At 48.5% G+C, this 23,184-nt stretch overlaps 1 protein-coding gene across 3 annotated transcripts in view; it reads left to right on the top strand.

Moving 5' to 3' along the window:
• ME3 (malic enzyme 3) overlaps positions 1–23,184 on the top strand; it is a 183,807-nt gene that overhangs the window by 116,771 nt on the left and 43,852 nt on the right. For 2 of the 3 annotated variants that reach the window (XM_042907337.1, XM_042907339.1), the window contains 3 exons: positions 1,622–1,697; positions 11,688–11,849; positions 22,338–22,441. In XM_042907337.1, the coding sequence (XP_042763271.1) occupies positions 1,622–1,697; positions 11,688–11,849; positions 22,338–22,441 (342 nt within the window). The remainder of the gene's footprint in view (positions 1–1,621; positions 1,698–11,687; positions 11,850–22,337; positions 22,442–23,184) is intronic. The other variant, XM_042907338.1, reaches the window with a different exon arrangement.

Raw genomic sequence — 23,184 nt, forward strand, 5'->3', positions numbered from 1 at the left:
CCAACCTCCATTGCCTCAAAATGTATATTTTATACACTCTTAAGCTTTGTAACAATAATATAATCGTTTTAAAAAAATAATAGTTTTATTATTGTTATCTGAAGAAAGTTTAGTCCGTTCAACAGACTGTCACTAACAAAAGCCAGAAGTTTGTAAGACGATAAAGGTTTGGGGATATTGTGGGGCTGATGGGAAGTTAATGGACAGTGCAGAGGAAAGAAGAGGTAATTAAGCATAAGACTTTATAATATTCATTGGAACAGAAGGAATGAAGGAACTGTCTGCAGATGCAGAAGTTTGCAGGTTTGGTGGTGGGAGGTTGACAGAGATGCCATCCCGTGGCTTCATGTGACATCAGAGGCGAGGTCACTAGGGGTGTTGGGGGAAGGTGAGGCTGTTTGTTGGAGGTTTGAGAACAGAGAAGTTAAAATGGTCTTTGCAAAGAGTAGAAAGAGTGGATTTTGACCGGAGAAACACTGAAAGAACAAAGACCGGTCGGCTGTTGGGAGTCCACGGTGGGGGGGTGACAGTGACGGATTTGTGGAAGTGCCATTCAGTCCTGTGGTAAGACTTTCTCCGCCTGCCTTCGGCCGCCTGGGTGGAGGCGTACAGGGAGCAGAGAGGAGGTTTGTCCACAGTTGGGAGTTTTACAAGACTGCTGAGACTAAAGAACAGGGCCCAGGGTGTTGACATCGTTGACTAGGGCATGATTTAAATAACAGATCCAAAATGTGAGCATCTCACGAAGCCATGAAGCACTGTTGGGAAGTCTTCTCTGAGTTCACCAGGGCAGTGAGAGTGGGGGAGGCTGTTCTCCCACAACTCCCTGGCCTCCTCACATTGGCAAAACAGTGAGTGCTTCATTAGCAAAAGGAGTCTTTTTGGGTGTATTGGACAAAAGAGAAAGAAGGAAGTGGCACGAACTATCCCATCTTCATACCCCGATCCCAGGGCAAAAGACTCAGGTCCATATACAGAGGGCTGAACTTTAGAAGTTCTAAATCATGCTAATGAATTGTTATGTAAAATAATGTTCCACCCACACCCCCGCCTTTACAGATACACCTTCATGCTGGTCTGGAAGGCCAAGTTTGAATTTAGAAGTCACAGGCTCTAGTGCTGCAGGGAAAAGTGTCTCACATCTGGCAGCCCACCCCTCCTCCTCTGCCCAGCTCCATCCCCCACTGCCTGTGTCTGGATGCCACAACCCACAAGTCCATGTTCCAACCACAGCCCCAGGCGTGGGGGTCTGCCCACTGTGGTGTGGGCTGTACTCACAGGAGGACTCAGAGAAGAGGTCGACACAGTTTCCTGAAGCAGCTTTGGGTCCCTCAGAGAATTCTGGGGTCCTTTGTGCCTGGTCTACAGGGCAGAAGGGAGGGGCAGTCTCTGGAGAACACAGGCCCCAGGAGGGCACAGCACTTGGCCCCGTGGACTCCTTGCCTTATGGAGAGGAGACACTGGAGTAAGGCCAGGGCAGGGCAGGCAATTTAGAGGTTGCCTTTGCCCAGGTCTGTGGGGAAAAATTAAATGATGCAGTGATAGACAGTATTGTGGTCTTTGTTCTGTTCGTAATCTGACTGGCTGGTTTCTCTGTGTGTACCTGTTTTGTTTTTCCTAGGGGGCTGTTTATCACCATTCATGACAAGGGCCACCTTGCAACAATGCTGAACTCTTGGCCAGAAGACAATATTAAGGTATGGTCCCATTTTCTTTGCTACTGTTCTGTTGTTGGGTGAGTCCTTTCAACCGGGACCAGAGGCATCCCCAGCTAGAAAATGAGCCACTGCAACACCAAAGGCTTTCCCAGACCCAGAGCACAGGCCAGTGAGAGCCAAGCATAAGCGCACCATGGAGCAGAGGTTTACATTGACCCCCAGCCATGTGAAATTGCCCTTATCATCATCATCATCAGTGGTAGTAGCAGTAGTAGTCTGAAGACATGTTCAGCATGTATTGAGTACCTACCAAATATACACTGCCAGTTTCCATGGTGGATTTGGGGAGAAATCAGAACTTCTCCGCTAGCTGACTTTTCACGAGGAAAATAAGACAGAGATACAAAAGACTAACAAGGAACCTGATCAGAGGTAAAGGAAGCACACAGAGAGAGCTGAGGGTTGAGGGCAGAGATTACTTCTAGCCTAAGGGGAATTTAGAAAGACTTCATGGGAGAAGTGACATTGGAGCAGGGCCCTGAATTGAGGGGTAGAGTTTGGCCACGTAGGCTTTGGAGAGAGGACATGGGATGAGGATATTCTTCAACAAGAGGAAAAGCTTATGATGAACGGTACCTTCATGCCTGGGTGTATGCAGTTAGTGGAGGTGATACATATGGAGTGACAAAATAAACCTTCTTCCTGGAATATCAGTTTTACTGAAAAATATCTAAGTGGAAAACATATTTATATCATAAGCAGGATATAATATAGAATGCACACTTTGTGTTGGTTTTAAAATGTAAGACATGAAGCTTTGTAGGAACTTGTTAGCTTCTGGCTACATGCCCAGATCTCCTCCTGCCATAGGGACTTTTGTGGAAGAGCACGGGGGGCTTTCACATTTAACATCATTGTTACTTTTGGGGCACCCAGGTGGCTCAGTCGGTTAAGCATCCCAACTCTTTGATTTCAGCTCAGGTCATGATCTCATGGTTCATGAGTTCGAGTCCCGCATCAGGCTATGCAGTGACAGCGTGAGGCCTGCTTAGGATTCTCTTTCCCTCTCTCTCTCTGCCCCTCCCCTGCTCGAGTTCTCTCCTCTCTCTCAAAATAAATAAATAAACATTAAAAAAAAAAGATCATGTCGCTTCTGCAGATGAAACATGCGAAGCAAAAATGCAGAACATCTGCTAGTTGCTTCATGAGGGTAGTTCTGGCCCACAAGCTGGGGAGGGGCTAGAGCTGACTGAGCACAGTGTAAATACCTCTCAGGGTGATGCCAGCACCGCCCTGCTGGACTGGGAGGCTGAGGCACCCCAGCATTGCTTCCTCCCAGACCCTCCCTCCCTGTTCCTGCCAGTTCCCTGAACGACTCCCACCTCTCTGCACTAGGCACTGAGTACAGCTTCTTTCTGCACACTTCTCTTTGCATTCCACCCACTTCTGGCCCTCTCTGGGAGTGGTAGCATTCAGAACCAGAGCATGGAGGCCAGGACCTTGGCTCTTGGGAGCCAGGCCGAGCCACGGCCAGGACCCTGGGACTTCAGTCCTGGCCACGGTGAAGAGCTCATTTCATACGTCTCTGTCTGGGTGTGATTTTGCCCTGTGCTTCTCTTCCCCGCTTATCTGCTTAGACTCCAATTATATGCAGGCCTTGGCCCTGAGGGTTTTGGTCTCCATCCCAGAAGAAGCAAGTTCCTAGGGTGTGTCTAGTGAAGCTATAATAAAATCTGAACCATGTTAAGGGAAGCCAGCTCACTGGACGGGAAGTTAACTCCAGCCTGCCCTGTGCAGACATGCTGCTGATGTCAGCAGACGAATCTGTCTACCTTCCTAGGAGGTTCAGCCGTGGTGAAACCTTGTACATAGGAGGCATGCAGTAGATGCCTGCTGAGGTGAATGAACTCAGCGGACATGATGAGGGCCTTCCGTGTACCAGGCACTGTGCCAGGAGCAGAGAAATGGGGTCTCCACCAACACGCGCCGTGCCTTCGTGCAAGCTACGAGGAATTCAAAAGAATGACAAAAAGCCATCCCCTCTTAAACAGTAAGAAGAAGGTGCCCGTTCCCCCGGGCTGGCAGAGGCTTGGTGAGGGGCTCGTGGACTGGATTTCTGGTTCTCTTTGCTCCTTTGGTCAGGGCACAACTTAAAAAAATACTCGTTGACTTCAACAAACATAGTTTGAGGCCCTTCTAAGGACTAAGCGCTAACTACCAGAGAGTTGGAGACAGCAACTTTTGTGATTTTAGAGGAAGAGAAACGGAGCTTTAGGTCACCCCAGATGGGGTGGGACTGGAGCAGACCGTAGACAGAGACATCTGAAGCCTCTAGGGCAAGCAGAGTTTCCATGGGCAGATCTGGACCGGTGCATCTAATTTGGTTGCTTCCGTCTATCACATGGTAAACATCTATATGATTTCCCTGTAGTTTCCGGGATAAAGAAGGTATACAGGCCCAAACTCAAGGAGCTCAAAGTCTAGTTGGAGGGACTGACCCAGAAACAACTGCAGTAGACTGTGTGCTGCCCAAGAGAGGAGCCCAGAGACAGAGGATCAAATGTGCTGACTGGCTGACCACTACCCCTGTAGTAGCTTAGAGCGGACAAGTGAATGGCTGGGGCCAGCTCCTCCCCTCCACCCTTTCTGTCTGTCTCACTTGGGAGAAACCCCGAAATCAGTCCCTGGTAACTCTACAGAAGAATCAGCTCTGGCTTTGTGGTCAGACATCTTGAATCTGCCCTTTACTTGCCGTACATGTAGATAAGCTCTCTGATCTTTGTTTTCTTCTTGTGAGGACTAACCATAGAGTCTGTACAACACTGAAAGGCACTCAAATGGTTGTGGTCATTGCTGGAAGTAGAAGGGGAGGCTGTAGGGCAAAGCATGGCAGGGGAAAGATTGCAGAGGCCTTGAGAGCAGCCAAGGAGGAGGCTGTGTTACCTGCAGATCCCAGGCCACAAAGGGGCAGCCGGCCAATCTGGCCCCTAGACATGTTTGACTTGGCCTTCAGTGATTTTTCAAATTTTTGAATTGGTAGGCAATATTTTAAAATCGGGAGACTTCATTTGAGAAAGGAAACATAGAAACTTGGATTTCTGGCTTTCTCTAGAAAAACCAGGAGCCCATAGCTGGGCTAAATATTGGGTCCATAGTTTGTAAATAAGTCAATTAGGACTGATCAGGCTGCTCCCCGGCTTACCCCAGCCTCCGGTCTGCCCCACCAGTCTTTTCCTGGAGGATCCTCCCCCCCACCCCCCCACCCCGCCCCACCCCCGCCACTCCTAAGGCTGCCCTTTCAAAGGTTCAGAATGTTCCAACTCCTAGTCTTTCTTGTTTGCTGGTGTGTTTCCTCCAGTTGCCTTAAAGAGGAGTGAGAGACACCTGGGTGTCTCAGTTGGTTGAGCATCCGACTTCAGTTCAGGTCATGATCTTGAGGTTTGTGAGTTTGAGCCCCATGTTGGGCTCTGTGCGACAGTGCAGAGCCTACTTCAGATCCTCTGTCCCCTTCTCTCTGCCCCTCCTTCACTCATGCATGCGTGCACTCTCTCTCTCTCTCTCTCTCAAAAATAAACATTTCATAAGACAAAAAAGAGGAGATGAAGGTCTCCCTCCCTAGGCAGGGAATACCCTTCCATGCTACTTGGGGGCTGGTGCAGATTCCCCATCATTACTTCCTTTGGTTCTCTCAGCCACTGTGATGAGAGTGGAGGAAGGAAGATGTGCCATGAACACCTCCAAGGTGGGTCCTTGAAGAATGGGTTGGGGTGTGTCGTTCCTCAGGTGAGCAAGCTGAGGTGCTGTGACTTGCCCATGGTCAGCCATGAAAGGTGTTGATGCCCACAGAGCCCTGAAGCTGAGCCTCCTCTCCCCCAGCTGCTGAGCCCAGGAGGTGGTTTTCCAAGGCACAGGTATCTTTAGACCCTGATGCTGTTGGCCTCTGGGCTGGAGGGGAGGTGTGGTCCAGAGGAACTCAGAAGATAAAGGATGACTTTCCTTGGTTTCCCAGCCAGAAAGCAGGACTGCAGACAGGTACAGGAGAAGTAGGCTGGGAGGGAAGTGAGGCCAAAGCCCAGGGCTGCGGAGGCCATGAAGTTTTGTGGGCCCCTCTTGTTCAGGGAGGAGGGGACGGGCCAGGCTGCCCAGAGCTGTCCAGCGTAAATCACAAAGAGGAGTGAGAACTGCTTTTCTGACTCTTTCCCACAGTGGCCACTGCCTCGAGCCTGAGGAAGTCTCGGCTGAGAACAGCCCTCCTCCCCACAGCTTTCCCAAGCTCCTAAATCTCTCCCTCATCCCAATCCCAGCAGCTTCCGGGGGGAGGTGCTTAGAGGTGGCTGGGCACAGGAGCGGCCCCTTCCACGTGGGCAGGCAAACTTATGAGGTGCTGGCACCAAGTGCCCGCCTGTAATGCACAGGCCCACTCCCTCCTCAATGTCAGAAGGTGGGTTTCCTGGGAAACATTCTCTGAGACAGATATCAGCATATCAGGGAGTGCTCTTGGGGTCAACACCTCTAGAAGGGAAGGAAGCAGGAGAAAGCCCAGAGAGAGGCTGAGCTGGGTGAGGTCTCAAGGAAGACTCAGCTGAGCCCATGAGGAGCCTCTGTAGCTGGGGTCGTCCTTCAAAGTCAAACCAACTTGAGGCAGGGGAGCCAGGCCTTTGTAGCCCTGCATCCACCAGTCATTGGTTGTGGACTGCTACCCTTTGGAACAGGGTGTGACTTTGGGCAAGGTGGTTCTCTTCAGTCAAGGAAATTCTCAAAGCGGGCTGACAGCTGAGGGTACGGCTAAGGGAATCACTCCTTCAGTCCTGAAAGGGAGATGTGGGCAGCTCATCCCCATATCCACCTCACACAGCTCTGCCAAGTGCTTTATGTAGATTACCACAGACTTCTCCTCATGACTTGTAAGTGGTAGGGATTATTATTATCCCTATGGTAGAGACAAGGAAGCTGAGAGGTTAGGTTGTTTGTGAAGGGTGGAACCAAGAATTGAAACTGCAGACTGTGCATCATTTATGTTGTGGATAGTAGGTGGCGAGGGGGGAGGAGGAGGAGGAGGAGGAAGAGGAGAAAAGGAAGGATGAGAGGGAAAGAGGAAGGAGAGGGATGCATACACAGGGCTGTGGGCAGCCCATGACATAGCTACAAGTCCAGGGAAAGCAGGGCTACAGCAAGCAAGGAGTCATGACCCTCAGGGCAGTCTGAGGTCGGCCCCATTGGGTCCACCTACACTAAGGGACATGGACAATAAGTCAGAAAATGCTGTATGTCCAAGCTAAGTGGACAGAGGAAGAATGTGGCCCACCCTCCCCCTAGTCATCTGAAGTAAGAAGAATTAGGAGTTGCACATGCCATCCAAACAAGGAAACTGATCCTGTAGTTCATATAGTTATTGCTGGACTCTAAAACTCCACAGTGCTACTCAGATTTGTTCTCAGCCTTTTGACCTCTACTGCACTAGTGGCCCTTGGCATCAGCTCCATTGATGTCATGAAAAATAGGATCCAGTATCTCCTCTCCCAACTCATTCATTCACACAAAAGGTCTGAATTAGCCCTTTGGAGATCTTTTGCTTTCTATGTTAGATCTGTCACATTGGCCACTGTTTATTCAGTTCATATCACACTGCAGGCACCAAGCACAGTGCTGAAGAATCAAAGATGACAAGTCCCATTATTTGCCCTCAAGACAAGCTAGAGGAGGGAATGATGACTTCTGGAAGGGGAGAACATCATGGAGGAAGGTGACTTGTGTACAGCTCCTTAAAGCACACAAGGATGGTAGGATGTGGATCAGGGAGATCATAGGGATTGAGGGGGTAAAATGGCATGTAGTCTGGAAAGTACAAACCTTATCAAGGTTAGAATTACTCTATTTGGATAAAGAAGAAATTCAAAGAGTAGATTGGACCTGGACCATGGAAGGCCTTAAATGCCAGTCAAAGATGTTTGAGCTTTGTTTTACAGGCATCGAGAGCCCCTGGAGGTTTAGGGTAAGAAAGTGACAAATCTGGGTGTGCTTTGGAGACCTGCAGTGGAGCAGGGGGAATCCCAAGAGTGGAGAGACCAGTCAGGAGACCACTACAGTGGTTGATGAGATGGATGGGCTGACCTAAGGCAAGTGGCAGTGAAAGTAAAGTTCATGGAACAAATGGAAAAACAAGGAGGAAATCAAATCAGCAGAACTTGGTAACCAATTGGCTGTGGCTGAAGGAGACAAGACAGTTTTGACCTTGGGAGATAAAGGTAACGAAGGGCAAGAAGGCAGCAGAAGTGAAAGGTTTAGAAGAGTAAAAGGGAAAAGCAGAGTCATTTGGTTAGGGACTCAAGAATTTGGGAGGACTATTGGACGTCCAAGTGGCAATATCCAACAGATAGCCAGCTGTACATGGGCATTAAGAATGACACTTTTTGGGATAAGCACTAGGTGTCCTATGTAAGAGATGAATCACTGGGTTCTACTTCTGAAGCCAGGACTACACTGTATGTTAGCTAACTTGAATTAAAAAAAATAAAAAATGACAGCAGAAACCACAAGTTTTGCATGGCTGACTTTCTCAGCCATTAGCCACTGCATCTCCGCTTGGTTTCCATTTCAATCACTCATTTAACAGATAGTTACTGAATGGCCTTTCTGTGATAATGCTGAACTAGAAAGAAATAAAACAATTAAAAATTTAATATGGGATCTTTGCCCCAAATAATAACCACCATGGTAATCATAAGAGAAGCAACCATTTATTGATCACTTACCCAACGCACCTGGTGAAAATGAAACTGTTATTTCATCTTTACAACAATCTGATGAGTGAGGTATGATTATTATCCCTATTTTATGGAAAATTAAAACTCAGAAAAATTATCTGTTTACCCAAGTTTACATATGGTACATTATCAAGAAGCCTAGATTTAAATACTGGTTATCAGACTCCAGAACCCCTGCCATTAACCTTTAGGTTGTTTGGTGAGATAAAATGTGCATTTTTTAAAATGTTAAAGTAGCACCCTATGCAAGGATTGGCAAGCAGTAGGTGCTTAATCAATGTTTGTGGAAGGCAGGCAGACAGACAAGGAGGGCGAGCAGGCTACCTGTGCAGTAGCTATAAGAAGTGCTAGGAGAAATCACATTAGATTGTCGTGGGCAGCGTTTGCATGCTGGAAAAAGAGAAGGAGCATAGGGGCTGAGAGGGAGGAGATTATAGGTGAGTTCAGAGCATGTCTGGGAGGAATGAGGAGGCCAGTCTGGCTGGAGGAGGAGCTTGTGTGCAGATGCGTAGCAGGAGATAAGTCAGAACATATATTGGGTTCAGATCATTAAAGAGTTAAACGTTTTGGACTCTATTCTTTGGACTGTTAGAAGCCACTAAAGGTGTTTGAAGCTAGGAATGGCATAATGAAAATGGGCTTCTGATACAGTGAATCTGGCATTGGTTGGGAGGGGAGATTGGAAGGAAGATGAGTGTGGCTTGAAGCTGATGCAGTAACCCAGCCATTCTCACAGTGGGGTTGAGAGTGGGTGACAAATGGAGCGAGACATGCCCTCAGAGGAGGTGGGCGTGCAGTGGAGTGCCCTTGAACATTTCAGGAGCCCCGTTGCCATTGAAAGACCCCAGAGTTGTAGGGATAACACCCTGGAGTAGTCACTGACTTCCTCTGTTTAACTCACTGCCCCTCAGCGGAGAGAAATTCTTAGACAGTGGGAATCAGGATAAGGAAGCTTGGATTAGGAGAGATGGGAGATTCCCAGAGTGTGGGCACCCTTCATACGAAGGCACAGGCTTCACCAGGGAGAGCTGCAAGGGGGAGGTCTGAGGCGGGCTGTGGGGAGGGTGGCAAAGAGGCAGGGCAGAACTTTACCAAGAACACATGTGCTTTAATGGTGCTTCTGCCAACTGAAATGTAGTAGAAGGAGCCCTGAACCAGGAACCCAAACCCTAATTAGGATCCTGCCCTGCCACATGCACAAAGTGACTTTAGTAAGTCATCTAAACTCCCCTAAGATACCCAATGTGCAAACATCCAGTCCAGTGCCTGGCATCTGGCTGATACGTAACAAATACGTATCAAACATGAAGGTCTTAGAGCTTCTGTTTACTCACCTGTGAAATGGGCTAACAGTCTCAGACTCACCTACCTGCCAGGGCTGTGGAGAGAATCAGGTGACATGTGGGTTGAGAACATTCTCCATAGAGGCAGTAGAGCAGTCTGAGGGGGAATATCATAATCTTCATGGGTCTCTTGTACCATGACCCTGTGAGTCCCCTTTTCAGAAGAGGAGGAGTGTTTTTAAGAATCCCTATCCCTGGGGCACCTGGGTGGCTCAGTCAGTTGAACTTCTGACTCTTGATTTTGGCTCAGGTCACAATCCCAGGGTCATGGGATTGAGCCCCATGTCGGGCTCCATGCTGAGGGTGCAGCTTCCTTGGGATTCTCTGTCTCTGTGCCTCTCTTTCTCTTTAAAAAAAAAAAAAAAAAAAAAAAAAGAATCCCTACACCTGTTTCTACCAAAAGGCAGCACCAGCCCATGTGCACGCTCACACTTAAGAGAGCTAGAGAAACAGAAATGATAAGTTGTCATGGACCCCTTGGGTACCAGATCATAAACTCTTCCAGGACAAGAATGGGTCTTCATCTCTTGATCCCCAGGGCTGGAGTTGTACCTGCATGGAGTGAACTGAGCCCTGTGGTGCCCATGAGCACCATGCTTGGGGCACCAGGACCTCCATAGCTCAGAGCTGGACCTAAGACCTGGCCAAAGCCAGGCTCTAGAGGAGGGATGGGTGGCCTCATAAACTTAACTCATTTCAAGACAGAGGAGTGATAGCAGGTGGAGGTGACCTATAGACAACTTCATTGTCACCCTGAGGGGATCCCTGTGGCTTTCACAGTCTGACTCCTGCCTGGCATTTTGTTCTGTGCTTTCATAGGACCGGCATCTCCTTGTTCCCCACACATAGGCCACCCCCTCCCCATCTCTATCCTGGATCCTGATTTCCTCTTGTATCAAGTGCCTTCCTCCCCAGCTGCACCCCCTGCAGACAGTCTTCTCCTGTGTCAGGTGTGGCACATGTGTCCCTTCACCCATGAAGGGTTGCCCTACAGAAAGTGACTCTCCCTTCTCTGTCTCTGCTGCCCTCATGCTGTTTATGCTGTACCCACTTTCCTTCCAGACTCGTTAATTATAAATACATATATTTCATCTCTTGTTTTGCCCCTTGGTTCTTGAAGGTCTGAGTCCGTACATACTTGTTATTACAAAAGCACAAACTGACGCTCCTTCCCCCAGGATGTGGCATAGTGTCTGCGAAGTGGGTGTTGTGTAAATATGTGCTAAAGGAATGAATAAGTGAATATCTATCATAATCACAATAATTTCAGTTACCATCAGCTTCATCGGCATCTGTTAGTTAACAGCAAGGAAGTCCCGAACCAGCACCGTGTCTGGCACCTAGGATGCCTTCAGTGAATATTTCCCAGAACACAAATCCCAGTACATGTCTAGAATCCTCCTGGTTTCGTGTGGAGTAGTGACCCCAGCAGCTGTCATAGGAGCCCTGCCCTGTGCAGGGTGGGTTTATTACACCCTAGGAGCAGGTCTGAGAGACTTCATTGGTCTCTATACTGGGGGCTGGTGGCAGTGGCATGAACACCTGTTTTTCATTGTCTCTGTTCATTATGTCCTTCCTTCCCTGCCCCCAGATCCCAAGCTGAGAAGATCTGCTTAGTTTCTTTGAGGGGGAGCACCTAGATATGATTTCCCTCCAGCTGTTTCTTCAGTCCCCATCCCAAACCTCAGAGCAGGGCAAGGTGTTAGCTCAGTGGGGTTTCTCACCAGCCTGCCAGGAAGGGGAGGGCACGGGAAGAAGAAAGCCTACCTGCAGCTGAATGAATCCCTTGGCCTTTCCACAGACAGGCGGTTTTGTTCCGCAGCAGAGGAGGTGGGTGTCCATTTGACGGGCCTGACGTGTGCAAGGGTTGATAAGATGAGCACTTTGTCATGAGAGGCGCTTCCCGATTGTTTTGTTTCCAGGCCGTGGTGGTAACTGATGGGGAGCGCATCCTGGGCCTAGGCGATCTGGGCTGCTACGGCATGGGCATCCCCGTGGGCAAGCTGGCCCTGTACACAGCATGCGGAGGGGTCAGCCCGCAGCAGTGCCTCCCAGTCCTGCTGGACGTCGGCACCAACAATGAGGTAACACGCCACCCTGAACTGGAGCCCTGGGGCCAGAAGGTGGCAGCTGGGGTGGGGTGGGGGGTGCCTTTGAGGGGCAGGGTCCACAGGGACCACCCTGGGAAGTGGTGTTTGTGCGTGTCTGCAGGCTCCACTCTGGGTCTCTGTGTCAGGAAAGACAAAAAATTACTCAAGAATTCCTTCTTAGTGACCCTCATCTCTGAGTTTAAAATCAGTGCAAATTCATCTTTTAAAAATTGGAAAAAATTAGGGTGCCTGGGTGGCTCAGTTGAGCGTCTGACTTCGGCTCAAGTCATGATCTTGCAACTCAGGAGTTTGAGTCCCCCATCAGGCTCACTGCTGTCAGCCTGTCAGCGCTGAGCCCACTTTGAATCCTCTGTCCCCTTCTCTCTGCCCCTCCCTTGCTTGCGCTCTTCAAAAAAAAATAAGTATTTTAAAAAATTGGAAAAAATTTGAGAAAATCAGAAGTGTTAAATATAAAATAAAATATCAGTCACACAACCAGTACTAATCATGGTTTATGTTTTGGTGTATTTCCTTCCAGGCTTTTCCCCACCAAAGCATTTATAAAAACAAACTTGGGTTTATATTAAATTTTGCATCGGAAACCTTCCACAGATGGACACCCAGGTTGCTTCTAGTTTGTTTGCAAATATAAATTTACTCTGAGCCCATTTTTGCAGATCAGTCTTTGTTTCTAGGTGTGATTATATAGTTAGGATAATTTCCTAGAAATAGAAATATTGAGGCAAGGGGAGTGGTGATTTTTTAGATTCTTGATTCATACTGTCAAAAACGTTATACTTACTTGGATTGTGCAGTGATCTTTCTCAAGATACTTGCCACGAGTCTTTGCATGGCCTTCCTCCTCCCTGTACACTGTACATCCCCATTGCTTTTTTATTTTTTAATGTTTATTTATTTTGAGAGAGGGAGGGAGGGACAGAGAGAGAGAATCCCAAGCAGGCTCTGTGCTCACTGTAGAGCCCTATATAGGGCTTGATCCCATGACCTGAGCCAACATCAAGAGTCAGACACTTAACCAACTGAGCCACTCAAGCATCTCTACCCCCATTTCTAAACATGAATGAGCACTTGTACCTCCTAGCAAGGAATGATGCTTATTTGGGCTTCATCGACAGGTGGAATCAAAGGAGAGGACAGCTAGGCAGACCTTGCTAAGAGCTGGGAAATCGTGGGGCGTGGGAGGTGAAGGAGGACAAGGGAAGTGGGAAGCAAGGACCCTGGTCCTGCATCACTGACAGCCAGGTGAGTCCCTGCACCCATTCTGGTACAATGAGGAACTGAACCAGAAGGTTTTTGAGTGTTCTACCTCTAAAGCTCTTCTCCACATGCCTCCCCTCCAGCCTCGGAGACAGGAGGCAGGATGGAGACACAAGCCTTAGAGTTGCTCCATAAGACCAGTCCTCAAGGTCTGCTGTATGCTGTGTGTGGTTCTCTTTCCTAGACCAGGTGCCTGGGTTTTGCTGAAATTGTCCTTTGGTCTCAACATGCATGGAATCATGCAGGCATGGATGAGTGTAGCGAACTTTAAAAAAAAAATTTTATTAGTTTTCTTTATTTTTGAGAGGGAGAGAGAGACAGAGTGCATGTGGGGGAGGGGCAGAGAGAGAGGGAAACACAGAATTGGAAGTAGGCTCCAGGCTCTGAGCTCTGAGCTGTCTGCACAGAGCCCGATGTGGGGCCTGAACCCACGAACCACGAGATCATGACCTGAGCCCAAGTTAGATGCTCAACCAACCGAGCCATCCAGGTGCCCCAAGTGTAGCAAAGTTTTAATTGTTCTTCCCATCCAATACTTCCTGCTGTGTTCCCACTGGATTTAAATTTTTTTAATGTTTATTTTTTTGAGGGAGAGAGACACAGAACACGAGCAGGGGAGGGGCAGAGAGAGAGGGAGACACAGAATCTGAAGCAGGCTCCAGGCTCTGGGCTGTCAGCACAGAGCCCGACGTGGGGCTCAAACACACAGACCACAAGATCATGACCTGAGCTGAAGTCAGACGTTTAAACTGACTGAACCACCCAGATGCCACTCCAACTGGATTTAATTGAGACCTTTACTCACTGTCTCCTAAGAACCCGCTCCAAGCAGCATTGAGTCTGATCCTAAGACCTCTGTATCCCCTGGAAGGGTGTCAGTCGCCTGTAGCACATGCATAAGGTCCTGTGTCATTAAAGTTCCAACACCCTTGCAATGATGTGCTAAAATCTAGAGCCCCAGCTTGTAATAAACCCACCAGAAGAGATGGCAGGAAACTATGAGTAAATCATGGCCAGGCAGCTTTTCACAGACCACCCTGTTTAAGCTTGACAACCCGGAGAAATTAATTTGCCCACAAAGATCTGCTAGGAGTGACAAGGCAGGGATCCTAATCTGTATCTGCCCTCCTCTTCCCATACCACAGCTGCCTGCCTGGCTTCCTGCTGCTTTGTAAGCAAAGGTCATTTCTTGATTTTTAGAATTTTTATTACTAAGGTCACTTGAACACATTATTCAAAATCTTAAAACAGAAATGACATTTCTCCCACAATGCTACATCTATGTTTCTTTCAGTATCTGTCTATGCATAAACATAGATGGAGTAATGTGCCTATAATTTTGTTCTGATTTTTTCAATGAATGGTATTTCATGAACACTTTCTCTCTACTTACTTAGCAAGAGTTTATTGGATGTTGAGTAGGTGTCAGGCACTGGCTAGGCATGAGGAAGATAAATGAGAGCCAGGCGTGGGTGGAATATTCTACTTGTCAGTGTTTCAATACTGCCACCTAATTGATCATTTTAATGGCTAATGTGTTACATCTCCACCAAGTGTCTGCTTCTCCCCCTGAGGCTTTAGGACTCTGAATCACTTCTCCCTCTGGGTGTGGAAGTGAGAGAGCTTCCCCTGGGTCTGCCTATTCCTGTCAGGAAGGACCAGAGTATTCCCCCGCTGAGAGGGGAAACACAAGGTGAGAGGAGGCACTGCCCCCACAGCATGAGGTGAGAGAAAGCAGTTCCCACCCCGTGCAGTTAGACCAGTACCAGTATCTGCAATGTGCCAGGCCTTTATAGATTTTCATAGCCTTTATAGATTTTAACAGATTTTATAGATTTCAATCTCATTTAATTCTGACAGCAGCTGTATGAGATATTGTCCTCCCCCATTTTATAGATAAAGAAACTGAGACTGAAACATGTTAACTACTTACCTCAGGTACCACAGCACTGAGTGTCAGAGCTGGGAATTGAACCTGGGTATCTCTGATTCCAAAGTTGCCTTGTCCACTGTGGCACTCTTCTTCAAGGGGTCAGGCATTCATGTTATAGACTAGGTAATGAAGACTGGGAAGCAGGTGTTTCAACCAGTCAGGGTCCTGTGGACACTCAGGCGTAGGTGTGCTGATGTTATCTGCAGGGTCCTCTTGCTCCAGAGAAAGGCAAGCTCCCACCAGACCCTCTTCACAAAATTCAAGACACAAAAATCCAAAGTTACAAAGCGGCCCATATCAGGAAGACAGTGGTTTCACTCTTTCCAGATGCATTCACTATATGATGTCCCACACTACAGTTCTTTTTAAAAAAAGGAGTCAATTTGCAAGATTCCCACCCCTGGCCCAGAAGTCTTGGGGCATATCTCCCCACACCCACCCCCAGAGCAAGCCAGAGCAACAGGAGACCCCCACCCCCCGCCACACACACACACACACACACACACACACACACACACACACACAGCAAGCCAGAGCAATGGGAGAGAGGCTTAATTTTGCACCTTTCATCTCACATGTCAGTGCAGGGAGGGTGCTGTTGTGGGGGTCTGTAGGGTCAGGATGATGACACCATCTGTGTGTGCAGCTCTGTGAAAACCCCTGAGGCAACAGGAGCTTTAATCAGAGTCAAGGAAAACACCCCTCCATGTTTCCTGTTGAAGGAAAACATCTGCTGCCTGCAGTCCTGAAACTGAGTCACTTTTACCTGCCACCCCCAAGGAGGTTTGGAAAGATAAATATGGTGGGCAGTGATCCCATGAAAAGGGGACATCCCATGCTTAACTTCTAAAGGGACAAAGCCAGGGAGCCCCTGCCAGATAGGCCCACCTGCTCTGGGCCTCTGTCAAGGCTGTGTGTGGATTGGTTTGTACGTTTTATTTCCTACACATGCAAGGCCAGACAGCATCATGCACTGTCCACATTAGAAGGGACTGGAATGATAATTGCCCCTTAAATAACCCAGGAGTGAGGGGTGCTAACCCCCATGCAGTTGAAAATCCATATATAACTTTTGAGTCCCCCAAAACTTACTAGCCTACTATCCACAGGAAGCCTTATCAATAACATAGTCGATTAACACATACTTTGTATGTTGTATGTGTTATATACTGTATCCTTACAGTGAAGTAAGCTAGAGAAAAGAAAAGAATATTAAGAAAGTCACAAGAGAGGGGCGCCTTGTGTGGCTCAGTCTGTTAAGCGTCCAACTTCAGCTCAGGTCATCATCTCGTGGTTCATGGGTTTGAACCCCGCGTCAAGCTTCATGCTGACAGCTTGGAGCCTGGAACCTGCTTCAGATTCTGTGTCTCCCTCTCTCTCTGCTCCTCCCCCACTCTTGAGCATGCACGCACTCTCAAAAAATGAATAAGCATTTAAAAAATTTTTAAAAATCACAAGAGAAAATACATGCATGGCACTGTACTGTATCGAAAAAAAAAATCTCTGTGTAAGTGGGCCTGCACAGTCCAAATCTGTGTTGTTCAAGGGCCAAGTGTACTTGTCCTTCAAACCCCTTGTTCCACCCAGGAAGAGGGGCCTCTGAGCAGAAGTGGCTTTCCCCGGGTTTGATTCTGAGCCCAGTAGGTCCTGCAGGGCAACCCTGGGCGGGGGGGGGCTTGGGGGCTTGGCTCTAAAATGGCCTCTGAGCCTTAGGAGTCTTGAGCCTCGATGGATTCTAATGGGTGGAGAGCTCCTTGGGGACACATGGGAACAGACTGTCAACAGAGCTGGGCAAACAGCCTTGGGTGTGTTACTTGACTGCTGAGGAAGCATGGGTTTGCCAACAGAGCTGGGTGTTGAAGGCCTGCTTCCGCCTCTCGAGAGCATCGTTGCTGAGGCTGACGAACAGCCAGTGTTCACCATGTGGTGCCATCAGAGGCACTCACTCCCTGTGTGCATGTGACCACTGAGGGTGCCCCTCCTGGGATCTTTGTAGCTTACCCATGGGTTTGACTGAGCAACCAGGGACACATGTGGTAGGCATAACTGCCATCCTGAGAGGGGGGGGTGTGCTGTATCCACGCATGAACCCAATCCCATGACCTCCCCAGACCCCCAGATGTTCTCTGGGTAACCTCTTAGCATGCCTGTTGCTACTTAAGATACATATTTTTCCAGGCCAGGAAGTTCATCTCTCTTCCAGCTTTATTTAATCCAGTACTCAGAGATATGGCAAGTGAAGAGGAGGAAACCCATTTTGTTTTCCGTGACATTTTGTCTCCAAGAAACACCCAAAGTCACAGACCTAAGTGACAGAGCCTAAATTCGAACCCTGGTGTGTCTAATGCCAAAGCCAGACCAGACTGAGGGCGCTCAGAGGGAGCACCCTGACCAATACCACCCAGCCCGGCAGTGCCCTTTGCTCTGCATGCAGCACACTGCCTCCCAGCTTCAAGATCCCTTCTGCCTCTCTTGCTGGGGTTACCAGATTTAGCAAAGAAAAATATACGATGCCAATTCAATTTAAATTTCAGGTAAATAGCTAATCATATTTTGGCCTGTGTTCCATGTATGTTCCTTGCAACACTTGGGATATATTTAGGCTAAAAGAAAAAATTATTGCCTAGCTGAGATTCAAGTTGAAGTAGGCGTTCTGTATTTTTTCTGCCAATACTACCTACTGAAAACTTCTAAACACATACGTAAGGAAGTGAAGGATAGAGGAGGGGTGCAAGGAGAGAGTCCAGGTCAGTTACAGCTCCACACCTTGCTGGTAGCCATTGTTACAGGTAAGTCACTCAGTGGGACAGAGGGCAGAATATGGACTTCTTGTTTCATGGTGTGCCAGGACAGAGTGAGTGCTCCACCCTGTGCTGTTTTGGAGAAGCCATTCCCCCTCCTGCCAAGGGAGATCCAGCTGGCTAGTGATGGGGACTCCATCACTGCTCCCCAGCCTCACCTGCAGGATGATAGCCTGACCTTCCCAGCCACTGCTGAGTTCCTTCAGAGGACCAGGCAGAGGACAAGCCCCCCCCCCCCCCAGGTCAGCTGTTCCCCCCTACATGGAATATTGGGGAGAAGGGACACTGTCATGAGGTCCAGTCAAAGCAAGGCTTAGCTGCTTTCTGGATGTGTGCGTTTGGGCAATTTCCGTAAACTGTCCACCTTCCTCATCTGTGAAATGGGGATGAGAATAGGTAAGACAGAAGGATCGAATTACTTTTGATTCAGTAGTAAATTACTTGAAAGTTCTATACAAATATTTTCAGTATTTATATTTCAGTATTATCTCCATTAGAAACTTTATTTCCAATTTTTTGCATGTGCTTAGGAAGTATTTCAGGCATAAAACATTTTAATATAAAAGCAAAATATAAAGACTCTTCTAAAGCTTTCATAGTCACTCTTATGTCTAAGTAGTACCTCGTTATGGTTGACCTTTGATTCTAAACATAGATATACTGAAAACGTTTTGGAAAATCCTAAAATTCTTCAGTACCTCTGGAGAATTTGCCTTGCCCCACAAACCACACACGCAGCACTGAGAAACTCACTTTTCGCTGCCTGATTGTACCAGTGACTCAAATCTTCACTTTGGCAACATTACAGATTGTAACTCATTGCTGGACCCTTTAAGTCTGTATAAAAACTAAAACTGTGAGTCTTTTCTGCAGATGCTGAGAATTATACTGTTTCTATATGTGTATGCTCTTCAGGGCTGTGTGTGTGCATGTCCGTGTGTGTGTGTGTGTGTGTGTGTGTGTGTGTTTCGGATAGCTGAAATTACATCTGTGCCCTTTTATATCCTGCTCTTTTCACTTTAAATAATCTCATACACAGGGCGCCTGGGTGGCTTAGTCGGTTGAGCGTTTGATTTCGGCTCAGGTCATGATCTCACGATTCGAAGGTTCCAGCCCCGTGTTGGGTTCTGTGCTAACAGCTCAGAGCCTGGAGCCTGCTTCAAATTCTGTGTCTCCCCTTCTCTCTGCCCCTTCCCCGCTGATGCTCTATCTCTCTCCTTCAAAAATAAACATTAAAAAAAAGGTTTAAATAACCTCATTAAATAACCACATTTGTCCAGGTGGCTGCACAGTTTTAAAAACCACTAACTTTAATGACTGTCTAGCTTTCCATCAAGTCCTCATAACATTTACTTTATGGTGTGCCCTTGGCTGGATGTTTCCTGCCCCTAAGTGGCTTTTGCAGGGTCACCTTGAAGGTGGCACATGAAGGGTGGGCACCTGAATGCCCACCATCATCCTTTAGTCTAATAAACACACATGCCTGCCAGGGCAGAATCCTAAACTGTCTCAGGGAGGTATAATCTGGAGGTGAAGAGAGTGAGAGTCGAAGGATAGGCTTACCCTCTTGCTAAATGTAGAGTGTGGTGCTTGGCAGAAAGCTCTACACCTACCTTGGGTTGTGTGCACTTGGGATTGGGGTTGAGGGTTTAGGAAGGCAGATACTTCCTGCCTAGTCTTGTCTGTCCCCTACACTTTTGCATAACCACGTCTGTAGCACTATCAAGACAGTATGGGTCTAGAGCAGTGTCTTTAACAAAAATAACTCCATTCTGGTGGATGTGCAAAAGAGCTGCCCGAGCTGTGTGGCTCTGTGGGGAGGACCATGGGCTCTGGAGCCAGGCAGCCTGAGTTTGAGTCCTGACTCTTCCACTTACCAGCCTGAGGTCTGTGCACCTGATCCTCTGAGAAACAGAGGTGTGAAAGGTTTGTTGGGGAACACCCAGGAAGAATAAAGGGGGAAGCAGGAGCAGCTAGCGAGTGGGTGGGGCCTTCAGGCTACAGTGTAGATCTGACCCCCTTGAAAGGAGAGAAGGAAGGAAGGAGACCTCAGTCAGAAGACCCCAGCCTGGGTGTGTGTCTGACTTTGGCTCAGGTCATGATCTCACGGTTTGTGAGTTTGAGCCCCACATCAGGCTCTGTGCTGACAGCTCAGAGCCTGGAGCCTGCTTCGGATTCTGTGTCTCCCTCTCTCTCTGCCCCTCCCTCACTTGCACTGTCTCTATGAATTAATTAAGAAGATCCCAGTCTGCAGTGTGGTCCTGGGAAAGCCTCAGGAAGGTTGATGGAAAACCCAAGCCCTGGTTGCCTGCACAGAGGGTTGGCCCGGCATTGGCCAGGCATCTGCTGTGTGTGGCCATGGCTGGGAGCAGCCCAGAGACAGCATGGCAGCTGAAGGCTGTCCACTCAACTCCTCTTCCTCAGCAGGTTCTCTTAAGGGAGTTCTAAGCCACACACCTCTGTGCATGTCCCACCTCTTAGGGGAGAATTGCATACTTAGAATGTTCCTTAGCATGTGGCACATATGAAGCGCTGTGAAAGTTAAAGCTGCTGTCATCACTTTATGGCGTATGTTAAAACTCACAAAGCTCTCTCACAGACATTATTTCTTTTAATCATCATAAGCACACTTTCCAGCTGGCGTCTCATTCCCTTTTGACAAATGAGAAGACAGGTCCAAGGGGTCCTGTGATTTGCCCAAGCTCACGGCTAGTCTGTGATGGGGGTCAGATTTGGGGCGGGGGGGGGAGCTTCCATTTGAGGGCAGGGCTGTGGGGTCCTTATCTCTGCATCCTACAATGCAGAGATGAGCGTAACATGATGCTTATCCTCAAAGAGCTCATAGTTTTGGTGCTGCAGACACAAAACTTCTGGAGACGCTCACACACAGAATCACTTACTGTTTCCTGAATATACCAGGCACTTTTCCCTCCTTCTGCCTCCAGCCCCCAGCCCTTCCCTATGCTGACTCCACCTGAAGAGCCCAGCCTACCTGTCAAAATCTGCCCATCTTTGTTTTGTTTTTTGAGAGAGCGTGCAAGCACGTGAGTGGGAAAGGGGCAGAGAGAGAGAGAGGGGGACGGAGGATGTGACACTGACAGCAGCGAGCCTGATGTGGGGCTTGAACCCACAAACTGTGAGATCGTGACCTGAGCAGAAGCCAGATGCTGAACCCACTGAGCCACCCAGGCACCCCACTGTGTCTTTTAATGCTCAACTATTTCCCCCATGACAGTCACCGCCTATCCCCCAGTGGGAATTACTTTACTCCTTCCCTGTGCTTCCATGTGCCAGACTTAGTGCCAAAACAGTGTCACTCTTCACTGTAGTAGAGTTTGTTTACTCATGAGCCCTCTGCAGTAGCCGGTGAGCACCTTGAAGGCAACAACCACTCCTTACTCATTTACAGACCCCAGGAGGGCCCAGTGTCAGCAGTAACAGACCGGCAGTAAATGTGCATGATCGGGTCCACTGATTGTGTAGGGTGTGTGTGTGAGGGGTTAGAGAAGAGGTGGGAAGTTGGCCAGTGGCAGACACAGAAGATAACCAGAGTGTGTGAGGGCTGTGACAGAAAGAGCTGCAAGAGGTGGAATGGGGGGACCCCTAACACAGGAGGTATTCCGCAGGGGGACATCTTTCTTGAGCGGAAATGTCTGGTTGTATCATTGTATCCTTGTACCCTCAGGGACTAGCACAGTGCCAGGCACGTGGTAGGTATTCAGTGAGATTTCTTTTGAATGAATAAAGTGTTTTCTAATTTGAATTCAGATCTGTGACTTTGGACGAGACCCAATACCTCAATCCAGATGCTGTCTAGAGCCCCAAATAGACGTTTGGCAGTGTTTAGAGACATTTTTTCTTGTCATAACTGGGGGTGCTACTGACTTCTAATGGATAGAGGCCAGAGATGCTGCTAAATATTCTACAATGTGCAGATCCGCCCTCTCATCAAAGAATTCCAAGCCAAAATGTCAATAGTGCCAGTATTGGGAAACCTTGAAATAAACCCAGAGCAGGGGCACCTGGGTGGCTCAGTCAGTTAAGTGTCTGGCTCTTGATTTCAGCTCAGGTCAGATCTAATGGTTCATGAGTTTGAGCCCCACGTCTGGCTCTGCACTTACAGCACAGAGCCTGTTTGGGCTCTGTCCCTCCCTGGCTCGTTCTCTCCCTCTCCCTCTCTCAAAATAAATAAACATTTTTTTTTAATTAAAAAAAAAACCAGAGCACCTGCAGCCAGGGGTTGGAAGACCACGTCTGAGAGAGGATTTTCTGTGTCAAAGCATCCTTGTTTCCTAACATTGGAACCACCTAGGAGTCCCAAGTCAGTCAGTGGCCTAGCCTCCAGACCCTTCTAGGGATGACACCTGGCGAGGCAGGTTGGGCAGCCAGCGTCCAGCTCCCTCCGCCCCCTCTCCCTGGTCCTTCCCACTAAACCAGGGCAGTTGAACAAACAGATGCTGTCTTCTCCAGGAGCTGCTCAGAGACCCTCTGTACATTGGGTTGAAACACCAGCGTGTGCGTGGGAAGGAGTACGATGACCTGCTGGACGAGTTCATGCAGGCTGTGACAGACAAGTAAGTGGGTCAGCCTATTCCTTTTGAAAAAGGACTCTTGGGAGATGGTCTGGATCAGGCCAACACTGTATCTGACTGTTCAGCAGATGCACAAACAAGAGGCAGGAGATGCATGCTTTTCTGAGTGTTCTGAAAGTTGCAACTTGACCCCGTGTATCTGGAAGACTCAAAGCCATTGGGTTTGTTCCATGGGAGACTGTTTGAGAACAGAGGGGAGAGAGAAGAGGGTTGATGACTGAGAGCCTAAGTGCCCGATGTCCCAGAAAGAAAACCCCTTTGCTGAGCTGTTCTGGGCCCTTGGCATGAACAGGGATATAGTGAGCGGTGGAGAAAAGAAGTGTGCCCTTCTGACAGACTGGCTTGGGAAGGCAGTTTGCCACATCAGCCGTCATTTCTACCTGTACGTGAGGACCAGGCAGCATTAATGAACCACCATAGCAGGTCACACGGCTATGGGCCTGCAGGATTTATGAGGTGTCATCTGTGCTCTGGGGTATGTGATATCGGTGGCTTCAGCCCCCCTCACCTGCCCCCTCTGTGTGCCATCATGGCCACCCACACGCCCTGCTGTGGCTGGTATGGTCCTGGGATGGAGTTCTGGAAATAGCCTCTCCACCCACCCATGTATAGTCTGACAGGCAAGTCAGTCAAGACAGTTTCAGCAGCTGGGCAGACCCCTGCAGACCCCGCAGGTCCCCCAGTCACTTGAGAACCTCCAGCCTTTGTTGCTGTCCCAAGAGTGT

This window comes from Panthera leo, chromosome D1 (assembly GCF_018350215.1).
Source record: "Panthera leo isolate Ple1 chromosome D1, P.leo_Ple1_pat1.1, whole genome shotgun sequence".
NCBI lineage: Eukaryota > Metazoa > Chordata > Mammalia > Carnivora > Felidae > Panthera > Panthera leo.